The 20,245-nt window shown below is 38.7% G+C and overlaps 2 protein-coding genes across 6 annotated transcripts in view; one reads left to right on the top strand and one right to left on the bottom strand.

Annotated features, from left to right (window-relative positions):
• Positions 1-132: 132 nt before the first annotated feature.
• Positions 133-10,491, top strand: ATP6V1D (ATPase H+ transporting V1 subunit D). Of its 2 annotated transcripts, none has more exons than XM_054200365.1 (9): positions 133-329; positions 3,172-3,289; positions 4,219-4,298; positions 5,712-5,779; positions 6,421-6,465; positions 6,941-7,044; positions 7,464-7,530; positions 8,979-9,057; positions 9,709-10,491. In XM_054200365.1, exons 1-9 carry the CDS (start codon positions 289-291, stop codon positions 9,848-9,850), a joined length of 744 nt encoding a protein of 247 aa, XP_054056340.1. In that variant the 5' UTR covers positions 133-288; the 3' UTR covers positions 9,851-10,491. The 2 variants fall into 2 exon arrangements, with proteins under 2 accessions (XP_054056340.1, XP_054056341.1); XM_054200366.1 differs by lacking the exon at positions 133-329 and adding an exon at positions 1,946-2,072.
• A 116-nt stretch (positions 10,492-10,607) lies between these two features.
• Positions 10,608-20,245, bottom strand: part of PALS1 (protein associated with LIN7 1, MAGUK p55 family member) — a 57,797-nt gene continuing 48,159 nt past the window's right edge. For 3 of the 4 annotated variants that reach the window (XM_054200360.1, XM_054200361.1, XM_054200362.1), the window contains 5 exons: positions 19,987-20,058; positions 19,102-19,269; positions 18,139-18,341; positions 16,574-16,684; positions 10,608-14,456 (listed from right to left, as the gene is read on the bottom strand). In XM_054200360.1, coding sequence (XP_054056335.1) covers positions 14,280-14,456; positions 16,574-16,684; positions 18,139-18,341; positions 19,102-19,269; positions 19,987-20,058 — 731 coding nt within the window. In that variant the 3' untranslated portion in view covers positions 10,608-14,279. The remainder of the gene's footprint in view (positions 14,457-16,573; positions 16,685-18,138; positions 18,342-19,101; positions 19,270-19,986; positions 20,059-20,245) is intronic. The other variant, XR_008466251.1, reaches the window with a different exon arrangement.

Genomic DNA, 20,245 nt, shown 5'->3' with positions numbered 1-20,245 from the left:
CGCCCCCACCCGGGACCGGGCGCTGAGAGCCACGCGGGCGGACAGAGTCAGAGTCCTCCGAGTGTCACAAACAGACCCGGCAGCCAGGCACGTCGCTTCCTTCCCTTTGCCGGGGGACACGTGACGGCAGGCGACAGGCGGGCGGGGGGAGGACCGCGGCGGCATCCGGGTGCTCCCTCCGCCGGGGCGCCGCCTGGCGCGGGGGCGGGGACAGCGGCGCCGCGTCACGTGAGGCCGGCGGCGGCGGTGGTGACAGCGGCGACAGCCGGAGCGGGCCCCGCCGCCACCATGTCGGGCAAGGACCGCATCGAGATCTTCCCCTCGCGGATGTGAGTGCCCGCCGGGCCGGGCTGGGCCGGGCCGGTGCCCCGAGCGCAGCGGCGGGGGCGGGTTAGCGGCGAGGCGGGGGCTCGGGGCCGGGGCCGGGCAAGGCGCCGTAGAGGCAGAACTCTCCGGGTGGGCTCCGGCATGTTCGCTGTGCAACCCTACAGGCTTGGGGCAGAGTGGCTGGAGAGCTGCCCGGCGGAAAAGGACCTGGGGGTGTTGGTCGACTGATGGCTGGATATGAGCCAGCAGCGTGCCCGGGTGGCCAAGAAGGCCAACAGCATCCCGGCCTGTATCAGGAACAGTGGGGCCAGCAGGACTAGGGAAGTGATCGTCCCCCTGTACTGGGCACTGGTGAGGCCCCACCTCGAGTACTGTGTCCAGTTTCGGGTCTCTCACTACAAAAAAAGACATTGAGGTGCTGGAGTGTGTCCAGAGAAGGGCAATGCAGCCAGTGAGGGGTCTGGAGAGCAAGTCTTATGAGGAGCGGCTGAGGGAGCTGGGGTTGTTCAGCCTGGAGAAAAGGAGGTTGAGGGGAGACCTTATCGCGCTCTACAACTACCTGAAAGGAGGTCGTAGCCAGGTGGGAGTTGGTCTCTTCTCCCAAGTAACAGGCGAAAGGATAAGAGGAAACGGCCTCAGATTGTGCCAGGGGAGGTTTAGATGGGATATTAGAAAAAATTTCTTCACAATACTGCTATACTTGTCCATAAAGTGTTAAAAAAAAAAGGAAGTAAAATGTGTAAAGTACAGTGGACAGTCAAGTCATTTTCCAGATCCTGACAGCAGACTATTTGTCATGAAGTCAGATGTCTCCTGACAAGGCTTAAAAAGCTGCCAACTTTGGAACGAACACAAACAAGTGAAACTGATCTGCTAATAAAATTGCTGTTTTAATAATGCTGTTCAGTTTCTCTTCAGAACTCTCCAGGACAGAAAGACTTTGCCTCAAGGTGAAAGGCTGTTTCAAATCTTGCACAAAATTGGTTTGATGCCTGGCTGTAGTCTTTATAAAAAGGTGCCTTGCAGGACAGAAAACCTCAAATGTAAAATACTAATTATTACCCCATGTATGAGCTCAGGACATATGAAGTAACAGTTTATATGGCAAGATTAATACTTTACATGGTAAAGGTTCTGTTTTGAAACTTAGTTCAGAAATAAATTATTGCATATGCTGCCATCTGGTTTCACTCCTGCTCTTCGATAGTGCACTTTTCATTCAGTTTCCATGTCCAAGGAGGAGGTACTTCAGTCACTTTTTAAAAGTATGTGGTTTTGTGAGCTGATATGTCATTGTGGCAAGAAGGTGGTGATATACAAAGGCTTAATATTTAGAAGCCCTGTTTCAAATGAGGCAATAGACCAGTAATGTGGGTGATGTTTTGATAGGAATGTAATTAGGATGGTAAAATAAAGATGGCCTGCCTCTGCAACGTTTGTTTTTTTATTTTGTTAACTGACAGAACAGAATTTCACAAGTTCTGGGGTTTTTTTTGTGTTTTTTTTTTTTCTTTCTTTATGAAGTGGCTTGCTGGTATAGCCTCTTCTGTGCTGGATATGATCAATTACAGAAGCTGCCCAGTCTCCTTGACAGTAAAGTCTCCTTGACAGTAAACAAGACTTTGTTTAGTGGACGCTCAGAGGCTGTGAAATCTTGCTTGAACTAGAAGGTCAGACCGTCTCTGGCAGGTGATGAACAGAGTGAACTAGTTCAAGGTGGTGACAGAGACCTGCCTGTTGTGAAAGTAAAGCTGCCTTTTTACTCTTTAACTCTTTTATCATAAACATTCAGAAAGTATTTGTGCTTCTCAGTTATAAGTATTTGGTAGACATTAATGGAGCTACTCTCATCACACGCCAGTAGATGTGGAAAGTAGTGGATTCCAATGTGTAGGCAGAATCTTAATTATACTTAGTTTTTCCAAGGTCAGAGAGGAAGTGTATAAGGCTTCTATTCACACAGAGTTGACTGGAGTATTGTCCTTTGTGTGTAGTGACTGCATGTACAAAGTGGTAGCTTATATTAGCACAGGTTGTGGTTTTTGTAGTATAGCTCCTGCTATTCTAGTTGTCTTAAATCAAAAAGATTCTTCAAATTAAAATATACTCCACAGCAGACAGGGAAGCAAGGTTTGGCTCCTTCTTCAGTTCCTAATTCTGTATGAGAAAGCTCTAAGCGTGCTATTGGAACTAAAGGATATACAATGCTACAGCTAGTTTACTAATGTCTGTTTTAAACTGGTGCTACTTCTGATTGTCTTAAATAGCTTGTAAGTCCCCTGCGCAGCATATGAAGACATGGAATCATGGTACTTTCTGACTTTCTTTAAACCAGAACGTACAGCTGCTGTTATCTTGTTGCTCTGTAAAATCAGAACACGGCATCCAACAGTTATGATCACGCGAAGAATTTGCTGTGTGGTCTGATTTTGAGAAGATCACATAGCAGTGAAAGCTTAAAAGCAATACCGGTGTCACACTGACAGTGGACATTTGGGGTAGTTTGATTTCTGGTGCATTTCTGGTACTTGTAAGTCATCAAGAAAAATGAAAACTCTTATTTCCTATTATGAAAGCGCTGAAAAATGACTCATCAATTTTCTGTGACCTTTGACTTTGCAGATAATAACCTTGTAATTTTCATTGATGATGGAGATAAATATAATAAATTTCCTTGATTTAAAATGGGAATATAAAATTCTATCCTGAACTGGCCATCCTGTGTTGATGTTTCTTGGTTGCTTCGTAATTTCAGTCATGTCCGTGTCAGGAAACTTTGCATAAGTTTTTTCCTAACCCCTTCAGATGATGCAGGATGTTTTTATTTATTCTTCTATTTAACAGGGCTCAGACCATCATGAAGGCGCGTTTGAAAGGAGCCCAAACAGGTCGTAACCTCTTGAAGAAAAAATCTGATGCTTTGACACTTCGATTCAGGCAGATCCTTAAGAAAATTATTGAGGTAGGTAAATCAGAATTTTCTTCTGTTTGGCTTACTTTCTTTGAAATCTGTATGTTCTGTCAGTTGTGCATTTCTGTTCAACATGTTCTATAGCCCCTTTTTTGTTGCTTTATTTAGCGTGGGAGAATACTGCAGATCTGTAACGTTTCCTGCATGACCAGATACACTAGAAAGGAGAAGTTTTGTCCAGGTGGAACTTGTTCCTTTATGAAGAAACACTGAGTCCTCCTTCCTTTGCAACATGAACGACAAATCTGAGATAGTCAGTAGAGCCTAATATGGCTTGTTCTGTTCTGCCGTACTAGCTGGGTTCTGGTTGTACTGCGTTGGCTGGAACTGCTATGATATCCATGGTTAGCTGTAGTGCTTTGTTGTCATGCTGTAGACAAGCTCTTGGCACTCTGTCTCTTGTTTCCTATAGACTGCCTAATACACAAAGGCTCTTGCTTCTCAATAGCATGGTTTTTTTTAGCTACAAAGGCTTCAAATGTGTAAAAATCAATCAAAAATGGAGTAGGAGGAGAGCGCAGTTCACAAAGCCACATACTTCTGTACGTTGAAAAACAACTTCAGCTGTCTCGGTATTCAGTACAATATGAAGTAAGAGTGTTTTCCTACTGAGCCATTTTATTGTTGTGATTTAACCCCCAGGTAGTAGAATTTTATGATTCTTAAGACAGACCAGTCTTTTTCTATTTCTGTGAGTTCTACTCTGGGTCAGTGAAACAGCTGAAATATTTCTTTTTTTGCCAGTCACCTGGGAATTACGATTTGCAGTTTGAGAGTAAACTACCCGTACAGGACTTTCTCACTCTCTTAAATTTCTCATTCTTCTCTTTATGCTGTTCGTTATTTATCCTGGAAAAGGAGTAATGATGATGTGCCTTGTGTTTGCTGCCTCTTTTTTTTTCTTTTCTTTTAAAAAACAGACTAAGATGCTGATGGGTGAGGTGATGAGAGAAGCTGCCTTTTCACTTGCTGAGGCAAAGTTTACAGCAGGAGATTTCAGGTGAGGATTGCTGACCTTGTGGATGTCCTACCTATGGGAAAGAGCGATCAGCAAATGGTTGATTTCTTTTTTGGAAAAAAAGTAAAATTCTTAAATGCACTTTAAAAAGGTTAAAAAAAAAAGAAGACAGTGAACAAAGTAGTACAGGATGAACTGAATTCCATTAGGTAAAGGTGGGAGACATCACTGAAGGTGAGAGATAATTTGCATGATGAAAATGTGTACTCCATCAGAAGCTAAACAAAGTGGAAAGATTAACAGAACTTACTTTACACAAAAATCCTTGATTTGAGAAGGTGTTGCTTTTTGCAGCTTGGAATCTAAAACGTAGGGAAACAAAAACTTATAGCAGAGTATTGGACCATTTATTATTTTGATCTTTCTTGTGAATTTGAGGGCCGGATGTAATGTGAGTGATTTTCTTCTAGTAAGTCATACAGAAATTTTACTAATTGTTCTAACCTCCTGTATCATCGACCTCTCGTCTCATCCGGGCTAGCAAGGGCTGTATGTGAAAGGGGAAACAAATCTTTTTCCTCCAGTTGGGTATTTTTTTCATTGTATTTTAGTAAATTTCAGTTCTAACTAGAGTGTTTGTGTAATTCATTCAAGTGGGTGTAGATTTAGTGGAATAAAGTTGGGCAAGTGTTACTGATTCAGCAGATGGTACTAGCGATTAACGGGGAAGAACCAAGTGATCAGACACAGCGGTAAGCTCTGTGCTGCTGGAGAAAAGTCTTTTTGCCCTTTCATTTGATGGGGTGCTGTTTCCTGACCTAACCAGTCACAGTGTTTAGCTGTAAACAGTAGTCAGATTCCACCCTGTAAGCAAACTGTACTTCACTAGAAGAGTTGGCTGTAGTGGCCTGTTCTTGTAAGACCTTAAGACACTTTAGAATTCTTCATGATTGTTGTACAAGCTTAAGTTTGTCAATATGATAGAGTTAGCGGATAAACAAACTTGTAACTGTTCTGAAAGAACAAATACATACAAACTCAAATAAACAAAATGTTGTGGCGTTGGTCTGCATTAAAGCCTTAAGACTCCTTCACTTTTATTGGGGAAAAAAGTCCCACAGGTTGATTAGACTCAATGTTATTAAAATATTTTAAAGTAATTTGCCAGATAACTGTCTAGTTTTTGGCTATGCTTTGTATGCTTGGTCTAAGAAATTTCTAAAGTTACATTTCACAGACTCTGCATCTTGTACGTTTCCAAACATTGCTGGAAACCTGTTTCTTTCAAAGCTTCTGTGTTAGCTTCGAAGTCTGCGCAATAAATTGCAGAGAGAACTGAGCTGAAGATAATCTCCAAATCTTTACAGCTATTTGATAACTGCTTCATCTTGTATCTAATGACTTAATGAGCCACTTCACCTTTCCTGAATAAGATCTATGTTTTCTTCCTTACAGTACCACTGTGATCCAAAATGTGAACAAAGCTCAAGTCAAGATCAGAACTAAAAAAGACAACGTAGCAGGTGATTTTTCTAGACTATGAGTATTTCAACGCTTAAGTTAATTGTGGGAGTAGACTCTGAAATATGCAGGAATGTATCCAAACACACAGTAGGAACACTTGTAATCTGCTGGTCTTTTTCACATACAGCAGATAATTTTTATACTTAGTTATTTACCTCTCATAAAATTAAATGAGTGTGTGTAACCTGCAGTCCAATTTCTAGATTTTCAGACAAAGAATAACTTCCGTAGAGCTTTACTGAAAAATACATTAGGAAATTAAGTATCAAAAATTAAGTAAGTTTCAGGAAATTAAATATCAGTAATTGTCTATGAAGAAAACAAGAAAGATAAATGAGGATTGAATGCTTAAAAATACTCCTTAAGCACAGGGATAAAACTGAACACTGAATAAACTGTAATGCTTCCCTGAATTTTTCATTTGCCTAGATCTTTGTGATCTCAATACAATTCTGAATTTTCATATTAAGATGTCAGAACCAGCATGACTTAATCATTCCAAGCAATATAGGAAGATTTTGGAAACCAAACTTCTGAGCTTACATAATTTATTAGAAGCAAATGGGGTAAAAGTGAATTGTACTTAATAAATCTGTAACCCTTTATGTCTCTTACCTGCATTCTTGTTCACTTTTGTCAGGTGTAACCTTGCCAGTTTTTGAGCATTACCAGGAAGGAGGCGACAGTAAGTGCAAAACAAGCATTTTCTATCTTGCATATACCTAAGGCTATTCTATGCTAATACAAAAACATTTATCATGTCATGTCTTGTTGGTAAGTCAGTTGACATCATAGGCATAGGTGTACTTACTTACTTACTCTGTGATGCTTTTCCCTGTTCCTGTGACATGGAGGGATTATTAGAGACTATAATGGATTTTAATTTCCTAAATCAGTGAACTTTTCAGATGAGGAGGCAGCTTGTCTTCAATTACCAGGTTTTGAGACTGGTTGGTCTTACTGTGGACATGAACAACAATGATCTATAGTAACATAAACAGCTATAAAGACAATTTGTTAATGGACAAAGGCCTTAGCTTACCATTTGCTGAGCCGTCTGTATTCCTGCAGTCTGTAAAGTACTAATCTTCATCTAGTAAGAAAACACCATAGTAGCAATAGCAACAAATACTACTTGGTGGTTTGTGGGTTTTTTTCAGGCTATGAGCTGACTGGCTTGGCCAGAGGTGGAGAACAGCTGGCTAAGCTGAAGAGGAACTATGCCAAAGCTGTGGAGCTGCTTGTGGAACTGGCCTCCTTACAGGTTGGTGGGAGGAAGAAAAAGAAGGAGATCGTTGGTTTCTCGCTGTTTTGAAACGAAAGTAACATAGTCTCCGTAGTATAATACTTTGAGCTGTATTATACTGCTTTAGTCCTAGTGCTGTAAAGTTGCAAACCTTTTTCAGCCATAAAACACAGTTCTATTACTGCTTCCAAGAAGTCCTCATTCCTTAATGCTAAGAAGAAACTTTATTTGGAGAGTTGGTATTTGTAACTGCTGATGTGTAGTGTTCAGCAGGCTACTGACATTAGTAGAAAAAATTTTGTTTCTATCAAGAATGTAGTCTGTAATGCTACATTATAGGCTTTGGCTTTCAAGTGCTATTTGGCTTTGTGTATAGAATTGATGGAAATGCTGAATTTACCTTATTATGTATTAATTATTTAATCCTATTCCATCAGACATCCTTTATTACTTTGGATGAAGCCATTAAAATAACAAACAGACGTGTGAATGCAATTGAACATGGTGAGTATTTTTCCATTTGGGATGCGTCATATATTTCTGTCTCCATGTAGGATGAGGAGCAGGGTCATGGAAGCCAATCTTCTTTTGACTGCTTTCTTGTTAGAATTTCTAACCAGTTCAAGAACTCTTCAGAAAGCATAATAATAGAGCATATTGCAAGTAAGAACAAAAATTAAAAGCCCAATGGAATGGACTGGATATGCAAACATGAGAAAGTAATCAGGAAGCTGCATTGAGAACCTATAGAACAAAGATTGCACAAACACATTCTGGAGTCTGCTTGTGACTTTGACTTATTTGGTCAAGTCTGTTGACTAGAAACAAAAGACAGGATCTTTCTGTGTGTGAAGATGTTCCGATAGCTAGCATAATAGCTTTTAAAACTGTAATGGTGGCATCCAGTGGAGAGCTGGTGAATTTTGTTGGTTTTTGGATGGGATTGCAGAGTAGGCATCCAGAGAGAAATCTTGGTAACCTATTCAGGTTTGTGTTACAGGAAATGGAACGGTCCTAACATCAATACTCTGGTATTTTTCTTTCATCTGAATTGCTTATCTTTCATGTTCTTATTTGTAAATTTGTTTCTTGCAATTTCTTAAGTATTACCTATGTACAATATTGCGGCAATTCCTTTTGCTGCAGTATCCAGGGTGCTTTTCATCATTTCAAGTGCCTTTCCTAGTCGTTGATAGCTCAGATTTAATGATCTTTGCGTGTATGCAATAACTTAGTTCAGTATGTTATTCTAAACTGGCCTTTTCAGTACTGTTTTCCATAGACTTGTTCCTTTGAACGTACAGGCCTTATCTGCACCTTATCACTCCGCAAATTTGACTGTAGAAAAGGTTTCGTCCGCAGCCTTCAAACTAACTTTGGTAGTGCTGGTAACAGCTTTCTCCTTTCAGAAAGTGTTTCTGACACATAGTTTGCCCAGTTGGGTGTTAAAGCTTTGTTGAATGTTATATCTCTTCCCTTGTGAGGGTGTTATATTTGGATATTTGTTTTCATGATGGATTTTTTCAGAGATCATCATTCTGTCAGTGGAAGTGCCATATTGAACAGAAGTGTCTGAAAGAACCTGATGGAAGACCATAGCTTTAATTCAAATCTTGCCCACCTCTTGCATTTTTTTAACCACTTCCATGGGGAAAAAGAACCTTATAAACAATCAGGGATCAGTGCTTACTGATTCCATTGTAGCTTTCAAAAGAACATGCTGTGGGAGATTCTGTGATGCTCGGAGTCCTAGCTTAGTCCTGGACTTAATGAAGAAAATAATGACAGGTACTTGTCCATAATGAAACAGCATGATCTTCCATGAAAGACATATAAATTTCCCCTAGCCAAAAGAATTACTAGATTGACTTTAAACAACCATCTGTGCACTGCATTAGACAAATGGCTAATATAACAGGAGCCCAAAAGTTTCCTTATTTATATTTTTTTAGTGATTATTCCCAGGATCGAGCGCACTCTTTCTTACATCATCACAGAACTGGATGAACGAGAACGAGAGGAATTCTACAGGTAAATATCTGGAACAAGACTAGACTGGTCTCTTTCTCAAATACACCATTCCTCAGAAGGGACTGAGGAGAACTACTCACCAAATCTGGCAGCAAACACTGTTAAACATGACCTGGTTCTTACTGCACATTGAGTTTCCAGAGCTGGGCACTTGGAGATCTGCAGTTACTTGTCTGAAAGTTACAAATGAATCCCTACCACTAGGACATACATAGTTGTCCTTACCATTCCTGCAGAGGGAATGATGTGATACAGTACACTGAGGTGTTCTGCTTTAAGGACACCTCTGCCACAGAGGTCAGTGTTCTGGGCTACCTGAAGCAAAGATGTCAAGCAAGCCTGAAATGAATTAAAGGAGAATTAAATTAACTTCATTAAAGACAAGCAAAGTTGTATAATGCAGTGCTTAAGGTCAAGAATATAATTTATTGTTTAGATGAAGAAATGCATTAATCTGCAGAGATGAAGGTTTTCAATGGCAGCAGCTAGCAATAAAAGCCTTTTGCCATCTGTTACAAGGATTTTCATTTCCTGGGGACCTTCTCCAGGCAGCTTTACCATATCTCCAAGTTGTATGGCATCTTTGCTGCTAGCCTGTTTTATGAAAACACCATGTTTGCTTTCACAGATAAACCACACTTCTCTTCACAGGTTAAAGAAGATCCAGGAAAAGAAAAAAGTATTGAAAGAAAAATCTGAGAAAGAACGGGAGCTGCGGCGGGCTGCTGGTGGGGAACACGAACCAGCCAATCTCTTAGCAGAAGAGAAGGATGAAGACCTTCTCTTTGAGTAACCCAGCACAGTTGTTGTATATGGAGCAGGGGACCCAGAATACAGGAGGTCCAGTTGCAATATAATTCAGGACATGTTGCCTAAATTATACTTACGTGGCTTCTCAGTTGGTGTATAAATATTGAATTGAATGGATTGTGGATTTCTCCTGGGAGATTAGAAATCTGGGAACTTGACTGCAGCATACGAGGAAAAGGAGATATGAGTCAGGTGCTTTACTGTCAGGAAAGCCTTCTACTGTGCATTCAGCCTGTTTCTTCACGTAGTAGGAATGATTGTCCATAGGTGTGGTTTTTGCAGGATGGCTCTGGATTTACCTAATGAGGTTCCTCTTTAATTGCTCCCCTTCCTTGTGTAAGCAGAGGAAAAATCTTATTTAGGGCGGGAGATGCATGTAACACTTTTTACTGCTGAACTATTAATGTTCAAGTTGCTTAAAGCAGGTATCGGTACAGCTGAAGTCAGATGTCAGTAAAGACAACTCTGGTTTTCTAACCTGTTGATGAAATCCACAGTCTTCTGTGATTTATTTTTGTTGCACGATTGTTACCATTGGCTTAAAACATCTATGTTTTTGATTAGAGGTTCTGCCAACTTGTGTACTGTCTGTGCTAGAAGGAAGTAAAAATTCTAAGTGTTAAATGTCTGGTGTCTGGCTCAATTTGCTAGAAGATGGTGGTCTTAAAAGCTTGTCATGTTGACCTCTGCTTCATCCCCTACCCCCAACTTAGAACCCACACTGGGCACATCTCTTTTCAGCCTGTGCCCACATTCACTTAACCTTTACTAATGCTTTAGATAAGTAACCAAGGAGAAGTGGCTCCCTCCTGTCACAAACACACACAAACTCTTCTCAACTATCCAGTGAGATGTTGCTCCAAATCTTCATTGCAACCAGTAGGTTGGCAAGCAAGACGGGGTTGAATGTACAGTAACGCATCCCTTCTGTGATTCTTCACATCCGTTGCTGATCAGGGGAGCCTAGGAAAAGTGTCTGATAAGCAGGCTGTCACGGAGAGCTGCTGAGTTTGAAGGGCTGTTTTCCTAAAGACATGGGTTTACAATTGGCAAACTGAACACGTGCCATAGCAATAACCCTAGTACGCTGTCTGGAGTACTACTAGTCTCTTCAAGGTAAGCATCTTGTTTTAAACATGATCCAGCACTTAACTCCAGATGCAGGGTAACTGCAAGGAAATGAATTTCTATTAACACCTTTTAAAAGTCATTTTATAACTGAATGAAGCACAAAAACATTTCTCTTTGGAAGCTGAAAGGCAGCACAGCTGAATAAATCATCCATACTTTGTTGGAAGATACAGGTCGAGCTTGAAAGAGAGAAACTGTAGATCTGAGGACATGTTATTACCTCTTCCACTGGATGTATGCTGTCAGAAGGAACAGAGAACATCCTCTAGGACACTGATGGGTCAAGAGCATCTTTCACACATTCACCACAGTGGCAGAAAGAAGACTCCCAAGATCCACTAGAAGAAGTAAAATTGTACAGTGATTTATTTTAAATCTAGAAATATTTTACATTTTTACATTAGTGTGCAGTTGATGATGTCTCAAAATACAGAGTGCAGATACACGTATAAAAGTACAATGTGGGGCTAACCACAGGTCTCAGTAAAGTTACCTTAATTATTTAAGGCATTAACCTCCCCATCTTTTATTTTAAAAAGTCACATATAATTACATTCAAAAATTCTTTTATGCAATTCAGCTAACATTTATTTTTAATTAAATCTGTACTGGTAAAAATGCAGATAGATACCCTCATTTCAGTCTGATACAGCTCACTACAAAGCCTGTGATAAGGTTGAAGAGTTTCACCAGTGAAGTTTGCATAGTCTCTTTTACTCTCAAGGGAATTAACACACATTCTTCATCAAAGAAGGCAGAGTAATTTCTTACAAGGTAGTTCCAAACTGGCAGCAGGTTCATTTCTGAGTGCTGCTCAAGCCTCTCCTTTCAGCAGAAGAGAAAACTAGCATTGGTTATAAACTATCACAGCACCTCTACACAGATGTCAGCGAGTACCATGTGCCTTGGGAATTAAAAGAGTAAAGCTGAACTTCAAACAACATTCTTTAAGTCTACATTCAAAAGCTTATTTGTATAAAACCAGCTTCTGTACACCATTTTGGGAAAACTGGGGAGACAAACATCAGTCAAATACATTAATGGCATGATTTACTGTGACTGACACTGCTTATGAAGACTGAATACCTAAGGCAGTTCAGCAACCATCTTGAGCTGATTGTGTCTGCACGAATTTGGACAGTAGGTATGTAGCTGAGCCAGGGTACCTTAACCAACACATTTTCTTGTCCAACTATGAAACAGTCAATACCAAAAAGCCTAATACATCTACAATCATCTTTCTTAAAAAAGGGTAGAATTGATACAATATTTTGTAATCTATGAAACACTGACTATCCAATATACCTGAACATTGTAGTTGTCATAAACTATGGATTAAACTGAGAAAGTGCCTGCAATGTGAGGCAAAAAGCCATTATTTTGAATATCCAGCCCTTAGGCCAACAGCTAGCATGTTATTATTGCTAACACTGAATTGAACTAAAGATATTAAAGTTTCCAACCTCATTTCTTTCTGAAGGGTCATTACTTATCCCCACTAATTGCTTAATTGCTCTTCAGCCCTAAATACTAATTAAACTAGCAAATAATTTTGCTTTCTAACAAGACACGAATGCACTCTATACTTCCATTTTTCAAAACAAAAATGTACTGAATGTTAGTTCAGTAACTAGGAAAGTTATCTGACAATTTCTTTATATCTGCTGGATGCTTTCAGCTCTCTAACTATGAGTGTGAATTTGTTCCATTAACATTGGAAGAAAGAATATATGCATTAGAGAATGGAAAAAAATTAACTACTTTTTCATCCTTCAACATTAGACAGAAGTGAACTACACATTGACTAACTCCAGTGTTTTACCAGTAGGAACAAAGAAACGCTATGGCTAAAATTAAGTGATATTCACAGTCAAGGTTCTTTGCGCTACCCAAAAGCAAAACAGCCAAGATACTACTATTCAGTTAGCTTCAGTGATAGAACAGCCCTACTGCAGATGCACAGCCTTAGTAGTTAAACCTTCACAGCTCAGAATCATTTGAGGACGCAGAGGTGTTCTGATCCGCTTTGCAGAACACACTAGGATACAGACAGACCTTGCCTTTTGTTCACTTGTTTCAAGTTTTTTGTTTGTTTTAACAATTACAAATATTCCCCTTTCTTGTGACTTCTCAGTCAGCTACCAGTGTTTTACGCATACTTTCACTGCAGTACTGAGCAAATGCAGGACAATATGTTGGCTAGTGAATTACAATACCCAGGTATAAAACAGTAGCTACATTCAGCTATTTTAATTCCAGTTAGTTATCCATTAGACCAACAGCCACAAGACGAACCATTTGCAGAGATTTAAAAAAAAAACCCACTACCTTACAATGTTCAGCACATCAGTCTATTTTAGTCAGTATTCTGTTATAAAACATGAGAACTTAAGTTGACTTTTAAGCATGTCTTATAACTATGTATTTTTCACAAAAATATAACCTCTGCCTTTCTAAAGTTCTCTAAAGATCTGTGGAAAACAGCAGCTCCAATCAGTCAATATGTTTTAAAGAAAATTCCATAAAAATATCACATCTAAAAGATCAATACAATATTCACCTTTGATTGGACCTAAAATTAATGTGCAGTCAAATCTGATTTTAAAAGTCTGACTAAAAAGACACAAGGATTGAAATATTTACATTATACACATTTTGCAATTACAGTGCTATTAGAAAGTGGAATGTTTGAGAATTAAAATATTAACTCAAGCCTCAGAGGGCAGCTCCAGACCAGAATGGCATCTTCATTCTCTGTATTTTTTGAACAAGAGAGATTTCTCATTAACATTTTTCATGCGTAGATTATTTCTCTGCCCAATGATCTGTAGAATTATGCTCCTGAACTACCATCACATCCCACAAAGTCATTAAGTTAAGTGTTAAATAACATTCATATTTATAACTATGTGACAGCATGGACTGTATATACACACACACACTTTAAATCTTCGATTTCATAAGGGTGATTCTAGGTAAAAAAAGGTGGATTTATGTATAAAAGTAGTTGCTAGAAAAATCTATCTAAAGCTTTAGAATTTAGTCAAGGTCTTCATTTCTAGACCACTGAGAAAGAAAACTTGGACAATCTTTAGATCAGTTAGATCGGCTCACAAGCCGATGAGCGTATTTTTTCAATAATACGCAAATTCACTGGCAAAGGATGCAGCCACTGAGGTCTAGAGCTCACACACATTTATACTGGAATCGGGCAGAGCTACACACAATCTCCTTGGAAAGATTACTAGATTGAAGTCCATTTGTCCCTTGGAATTGCTCCCTCATCGTAGCCAGGTAGAGGGCACCCACTGGGGTTCTGTGTCAAGTTTGTTTATTAATCGAAGTAGCTCTTGATATGCCTTATCAAGATCAGAATTCACAATTGCTGTATCAAAGTAGTGGCCGTTGTTCTGTTCCATCTCCCTCGTCTTCTCTATGATTTCTCTCAGCTCTTCTGGCTGCAATCAAAAACAGAGAGTTAGCGTACGTGTGTCTAAGCCTCTACCTCACCAACAACAGAGTAGTGAAAGTAACAATTCAGAAAAGTCTTCTACACAAATTTTCATGGTATTGCTATCGGCTATTGAAAAGTCTACAATCACATTGAACCTTGATACGTATTTGAAAGCTAAGGGCACTCAAGACAATCCTTTCTGATTGGACATATGTGGCAAACAGTAAATAACGGCCACAGACTGAAGTAAACGAGGAAGATCTAGCACTGCTCATTTTATGACATTCATTTTACAGAGGTTCCTAAATTATGTTACTGAAAAAATGAGTTAGGTTGCTAAGGCCATTATCCTTCTGAAAAAGACTGGAAATGGCAAAAATAGCGTGAGAGGAAGTTTAATGGTGCAGAACAAGACAACATTCCTCTGGAGATGTAGTGCTACAAACAGCCAAAGGCAACAGCTATCACTGAAACACCGTCACCAATAAATAGCAATGAGAACCACAACGAGAGCTATACATTAAGTTCATCAAATTACCACAGCATCAGGTAAATAACATTGCAGAAAAATAGAAAACATGACTTGGGTTCTGGAAGGAATATGTCAAAAGCAAGAATATTGCAGATGTAGCTAAATGATGCAAAGGAAGAAGCAGAAATGGTTTGTTTTACTTCAGAATTTTTTTAAACTCAGATTCTCTTCTGCAGCTTGTTTTTGTATCATATAGAGGAATACTGAAGTATAATTTTTGAGATAATTTTCTAAAGAGGATATTTTCAAAAGGGACATCAGGCTTCCAAGTTGTTTTTTTTCTAGGTGTTACATACACTTAAGAAAACCAAAGCCACATACAGGCATATATATAAGAAATATCCTTTTCTTTATCAGGGGAAAGGGTTTAACACAGTAGTGTTTACCCAACGGAAATAAATACAACTCCAATATGATTAATCAGAAAGAAAACATGCATAGTTTAACACCAATAACAGTGTATTAATTTTTATTACAAATGGATGCCTTGATTACTGCAATTAAAAAAACCAGGATATACACAAGATGAAGTATTTATGTAAAATAAAGTTTCATTCATTGCATAACCATGAAGGAGGAAATATGCCCATATTGATTCAGACAAAAAAAAAAAAAAAAGAAAATCCCTGTGTTTTACAAGTTGGACTTTAATGGAGCTTTAGATCTTACACCCAAGCAATGTATCACCCTTCAACCAAATAAGGGGAGCAAAACAACACAGCCGTAGAACACAGCGAGGTACAATTTCTGACCAACAGCCATATCAGAAGTCCCTTTGAGTTATGCTGGGAAGACTGTTCTTCCTCAGTAGGAACTGTATTATGTTCAATTAGTACTTTCAAGTTACTAGGGTGGCAAAGTGCTCCCACCAATCACTGTAGGGTAGATTTCAATTAAAAAGCTGAAGATTTCATTATCCCAGCAATAAGCACTTTGTATCTCATAAGCTGTTAAGGACTTTTTCTGAGCTTTCAGACATCCTGGTGTAACCTAGGGGTTTAAATTTCTTTCTGCAAAACTAACTCCTCATTTAACTTAACGATCTGAACTGGATAAGCTGAGATCTTGACATAACTCTGGTTGAAACATGAAAAGTGATTCTACAGGATCAAGCAATAAAATAACCTTATCTGAAGAGTTTTGGAATACATCTTCAAGTAAATGCTTTTCCAAGGGCAGATAAGTTCTCAAAAGAAAAACAATAATAATTTGTTCCCTAGAGTTACTATCAGGTCTACCTGAAGACAAAGTTGGGTTTTCCACAGTTTTGAAATAAAAGGTTGTGTTTTTGTACCCAAACGCAGGGACCCCAACCGAGACATTGTGCCACAGGATTATTGAATTAGCAGTGGATTCCCTTACCTCATAGCTCTCGCATTCAGTCAGGCGAAACCATCTGAGCCCCTCCCTTAGTACAGCCTGCCTACTAACCTGGAGCACACGGATCTCAACTACGCTGCTTCTGATATATTGTCAGGACCATTACCATCTCCCAATTCCAAATAATGAGTATACACATTTGTTTACCAGAACCATCCCAGATCTGTAAATAAAAAGCAGCACACTTTCAGAAGTGTCAGACACATTACCTTTGGGTTTTTCCCTTCTTTGGCCAATAAAGCACGTAATCTCTCTTGTGAAGGTGGTGCAACAAATATAATATATGGCTTCAAGTCAGAATTACGTAGTGTCTTCAGTGACTGCGGAAACAGGATTTACTAAATATTTAACAGTTCCACTCATCAAAAGGGCATTTAATAATGCATTATTCACATGCTATAGCTGATAATACACTCTTCAAACACAATGACGATTGTACAATATTAACATCAGTATAATTAGCCATAACAGTATTATCATCACCACTCAGAACTCAGTCACCTTTTCCTACAAACTTGGTATTCCAACATTTTTCAGCTTCATGGAACCCAAACGTTTACTTTTGTTCAAGAATATTCTTCATAACTAAACTGAAGGAACATATCTTTTGGTATCCAAAAGCAAAAAAAGTCACCTACATTGAATTAAGTTTCCTTACAATGCTGAGGAATGGTATCAGATTTTAAGAGAGAAGAGCCTTTAAATACTACAGTTTGCTTTAAATACTGCAGTTTAACCTTTTCTGTTTTGAAGATTAAAATACAAGGTATCAGATTCACTACTACTGTATGCTTAGCATATTTTTTTTTGGCAGGTTACATTTATATCATGAGATAGGAAATGAAGAGAACCAAACTGTAGTTTAGTTTTTCAAAAAAGTTCCTTCTATGTGTCCCAGAACACACAACTTGTCTCTGAAGAAATAGATTTTTATAACCACAGAATTAGATCAATTTTCAGAGCGTTATGAATTTTCAACTTATTACATGCTTTGCGATACCCATGAACTATTCTAGTAAAGTATCACATGTTCCCAACTGGTGATTGCTAATTATAGCTTTAATACTACCAGACTTTACTGATGTGTCTGAGTTTTAGGGCATCTTTTGCAGCATCTGTAACAGCAGACAACCTCATACATATCATATATATTATAAAATGGGCTGTGCTCTAGGACTCTGTCTCCTGCCACATTTAACTAAATTTCCAAGTTGTGGTCTCCAAGTTTGTCTCTCCATAATCAAAAGGTCATAGATAAAGAGCTTTTCAATATTGTCATTGTGATGTACTTCAATCCTGTCTGTTATGGAACTGCAGAGACATTCCCAAAATGCAGTTTTCCAAATACCAACCTCCTCTCCATCTTCAAAAACTCCAGGGCTCACAGAGTAATTGGAAGACAGAGACGCAAATTTTAATTAATTGTTCAATTCAGATGGTTTCCAGGTACTTAAAGCTGGTGAGAACTAAGGTCCCTATTACCTTTACCACAGATCATAGAACTGCCCTAGAATCACAGAATTGCCTAGGCCGGAAGGGACCTTTCAGATCATCAAGCCCAACCATAAGTTATGTATATTTCCAAACAAGGAATAAGGCAGCTGTATTCACAACACACTAAATAGTTGATTGAACACCACTGAAAGAAAATTTGAAATATACACGAAAATGGACCTTGAAAACACACTCATTTGACATAAACCAAATACAGCTGTTTCGATTTTCCCAGTAGCTTCTACAACTGAAACACAACAGGCAACAAGCTTTGCCATACCTGGGTATGAAGATTTAAAAGGCATATCTTGCCAGAGTTGATTACTTGCCGCACGGAGTCTATGCTGGTACCATAGAGATTCTTTTCAAACTCTCCATATTCAATGAACTTCCCTGCAGCTATGTCACTCTCGAATGCCTGTCGGGAAATGAAGTGGTAATCCCTGCCAGCTACTTCAGTCTCTCGCCTGCTCCGAGTAGTATCTACAAACAAGAGCAACAAAAAAAGAAATCGAGACAGTGATAGACCTGTAGAACTGCAGAGGACAAATAAATATTTCTCTTACGGGAGACATTGCTAACCAAGCAAAAAAAAAAAAAGGCATTTGAAATATCCAAGAAATGCAAGTATTTTATTTTCAACAATAAATATCCCTGGACAGATTTAGTTGACAGAGGCTGAACCTACATTTAGAGGTCCAGTTCACATTATCTAGACAAAAAAAAACCAGTCAACAAGAAAAGGAATAGTTTCACCTCTGCAGCTGCATTCTGGATGTGAAAACAGCTATTAGTTGTTTATAAGAAGTTACATTGTTAAGCTGTTTGCAAACCTAATTTAGGCTACTTTAGACATTAAAAATATAAAATTCACTGAAATATAAGTGGTTGGGAAGGCACTAAAGCCACCTAAATTTAAATATATGCAGCATAAGTAGGTTAAAAATTCTTTGACTGATGTACCAGTTTCTTTTTTAAACTTCTGTAACTCACTCTGATGTTATTCAAACTGAAATATATGCATGTCTTATAATGCCTCTGTAACACTGTGTTGGGACACCGCATTTGCATTGACTTACCAAAGCTACTTTTTGCCACACAAGATGTAACTTTATTTGTCCTTTACCCAAAAGCTGACTATATCCTGCTCAAAACTCCCAAATTCTGAATTGCTATTTTCGACACGAGGATTTGTCTGCAGGAAATGTTTAGAATAAGCAGTGTATCTGCCTGTCAAACTTACGGGGGACTGCAGAGGCAAAGCGATCCACTTCGTTATTCATAAGTCTCTGCCGCAATTCATTTTGTCCACAGTTCTGTGGGCCGATCAGAACAATAGGTCGTTTCCTATTTGCTGGTTGATGATACAGTGACATTTCCTCATAGGTCAAAATTTCCTCATTGTCATAATCTTGAGAGACAGACAATAAAATAGTCAGAACGTACCTCACTGCTAGTCACATGTATGCCCTGTCATGTGGTATCAGGTTTCAGCAAGCTCCTGCCTGTCTGCCCAGCACCGAACTGCAAGTCACCAGAGAGCCCAACAGAACCCCAAAGATCATCAGTAAGATGAGGCTTTCCCTCGCCTCCCCCCAGGAGAAAGAAAACGTGTTTCCACTTACTACTGGTATGAGCAGTAGCATAAACTCAAGAAACAACTTTCTTGCAAAGAACAAGTTTCTAGCACAAGAATAACACTTTATGCCCAACAATAACAAAAATCTCAAAGTACTTTTTAAGAATATAGTATAAATAGCCTAAAAACTCTCTGTGGAGAAAGTTTCCATTTACTAAACTTAATTAGGCAGAGTGAGATGATATTACAAAACCATCATCAATTGGTTCATCATTGTAAATTATGAGTGCTTTCATGCCTAAAAAGCTATCTTTTTTTTTTTACCCCTATCATCTGTTCTTTATTAAAGACACTAAACAACCCTACAAATTCTGCCACCATCTTTCAGTAAATGGCCTTACAAACCATACTACTGCTCCCAAACAGAACATTATCAGGCAGTATTTCTAACATCATATCCTGAATGTCAGCATTCTTTTCACAAGGCTATTTGTAGAATCTTTTGTAGTTGTTAATAAGTGCACACGCTATGCAAAAGATGTTTCTTACCATCATTTTTATTTGCATTGTATAAAACCTTTTTCCGTTTCTTTTTGTTTTTCTTCGCGCACCAGAGTTTTCCTAACCAAAATAAAAATTATCATAATCAAACACTGATACAATAAAAAAACTTCCTATCCCACTCACTATCTGTATCTTTAAAGTGGAGAATTTATTCTGCAGTTTTGGAAAGGCATAATATTCTTAATTACATTACATCAGTTTGGTGTATTAAGCAAATGTTGCATGCCAAGGACTTCAACTGAGT

Source organism: Rissa tridactyla, chromosome 4, assembly GCF_028500815.1.
Source record: "Rissa tridactyla isolate bRisTri1 chromosome 4, bRisTri1.patW.cur.20221130, whole genome shotgun sequence".
In the NCBI taxonomy this organism is placed as follows: domain Eukaryota; kingdom Metazoa; phylum Chordata; class Aves; order Charadriiformes; family Laridae; genus Rissa; species Rissa tridactyla.
This window is presented reverse-complemented; position numbering and strand designations above follow the sequence as displayed.

Bases quoted from the DNA above. Each gene is read 5' to 3' on its own strand.
- ATP6V1D (XM_054200365.1), top strand. From the start codon at position 289: ATGTCGGGCAAGGACCGCATCGAGATCTTCCCCTCGCGGAT. The intron at 330-3,171 runs GTGAGTGCCCGC...TCTATTTAACAG, and splicing joins GAGATCTTCCCCTCGCGGAT to GGCTCAGACCATCATGAAGG. The intron at 3,290-4,218 runs GTAGGTAAATCA...TTTAAAAAACAG, and splicing joins TCCTTAAGAAAATTATTGAG to ACTAAGATGCTGATGGGTGA.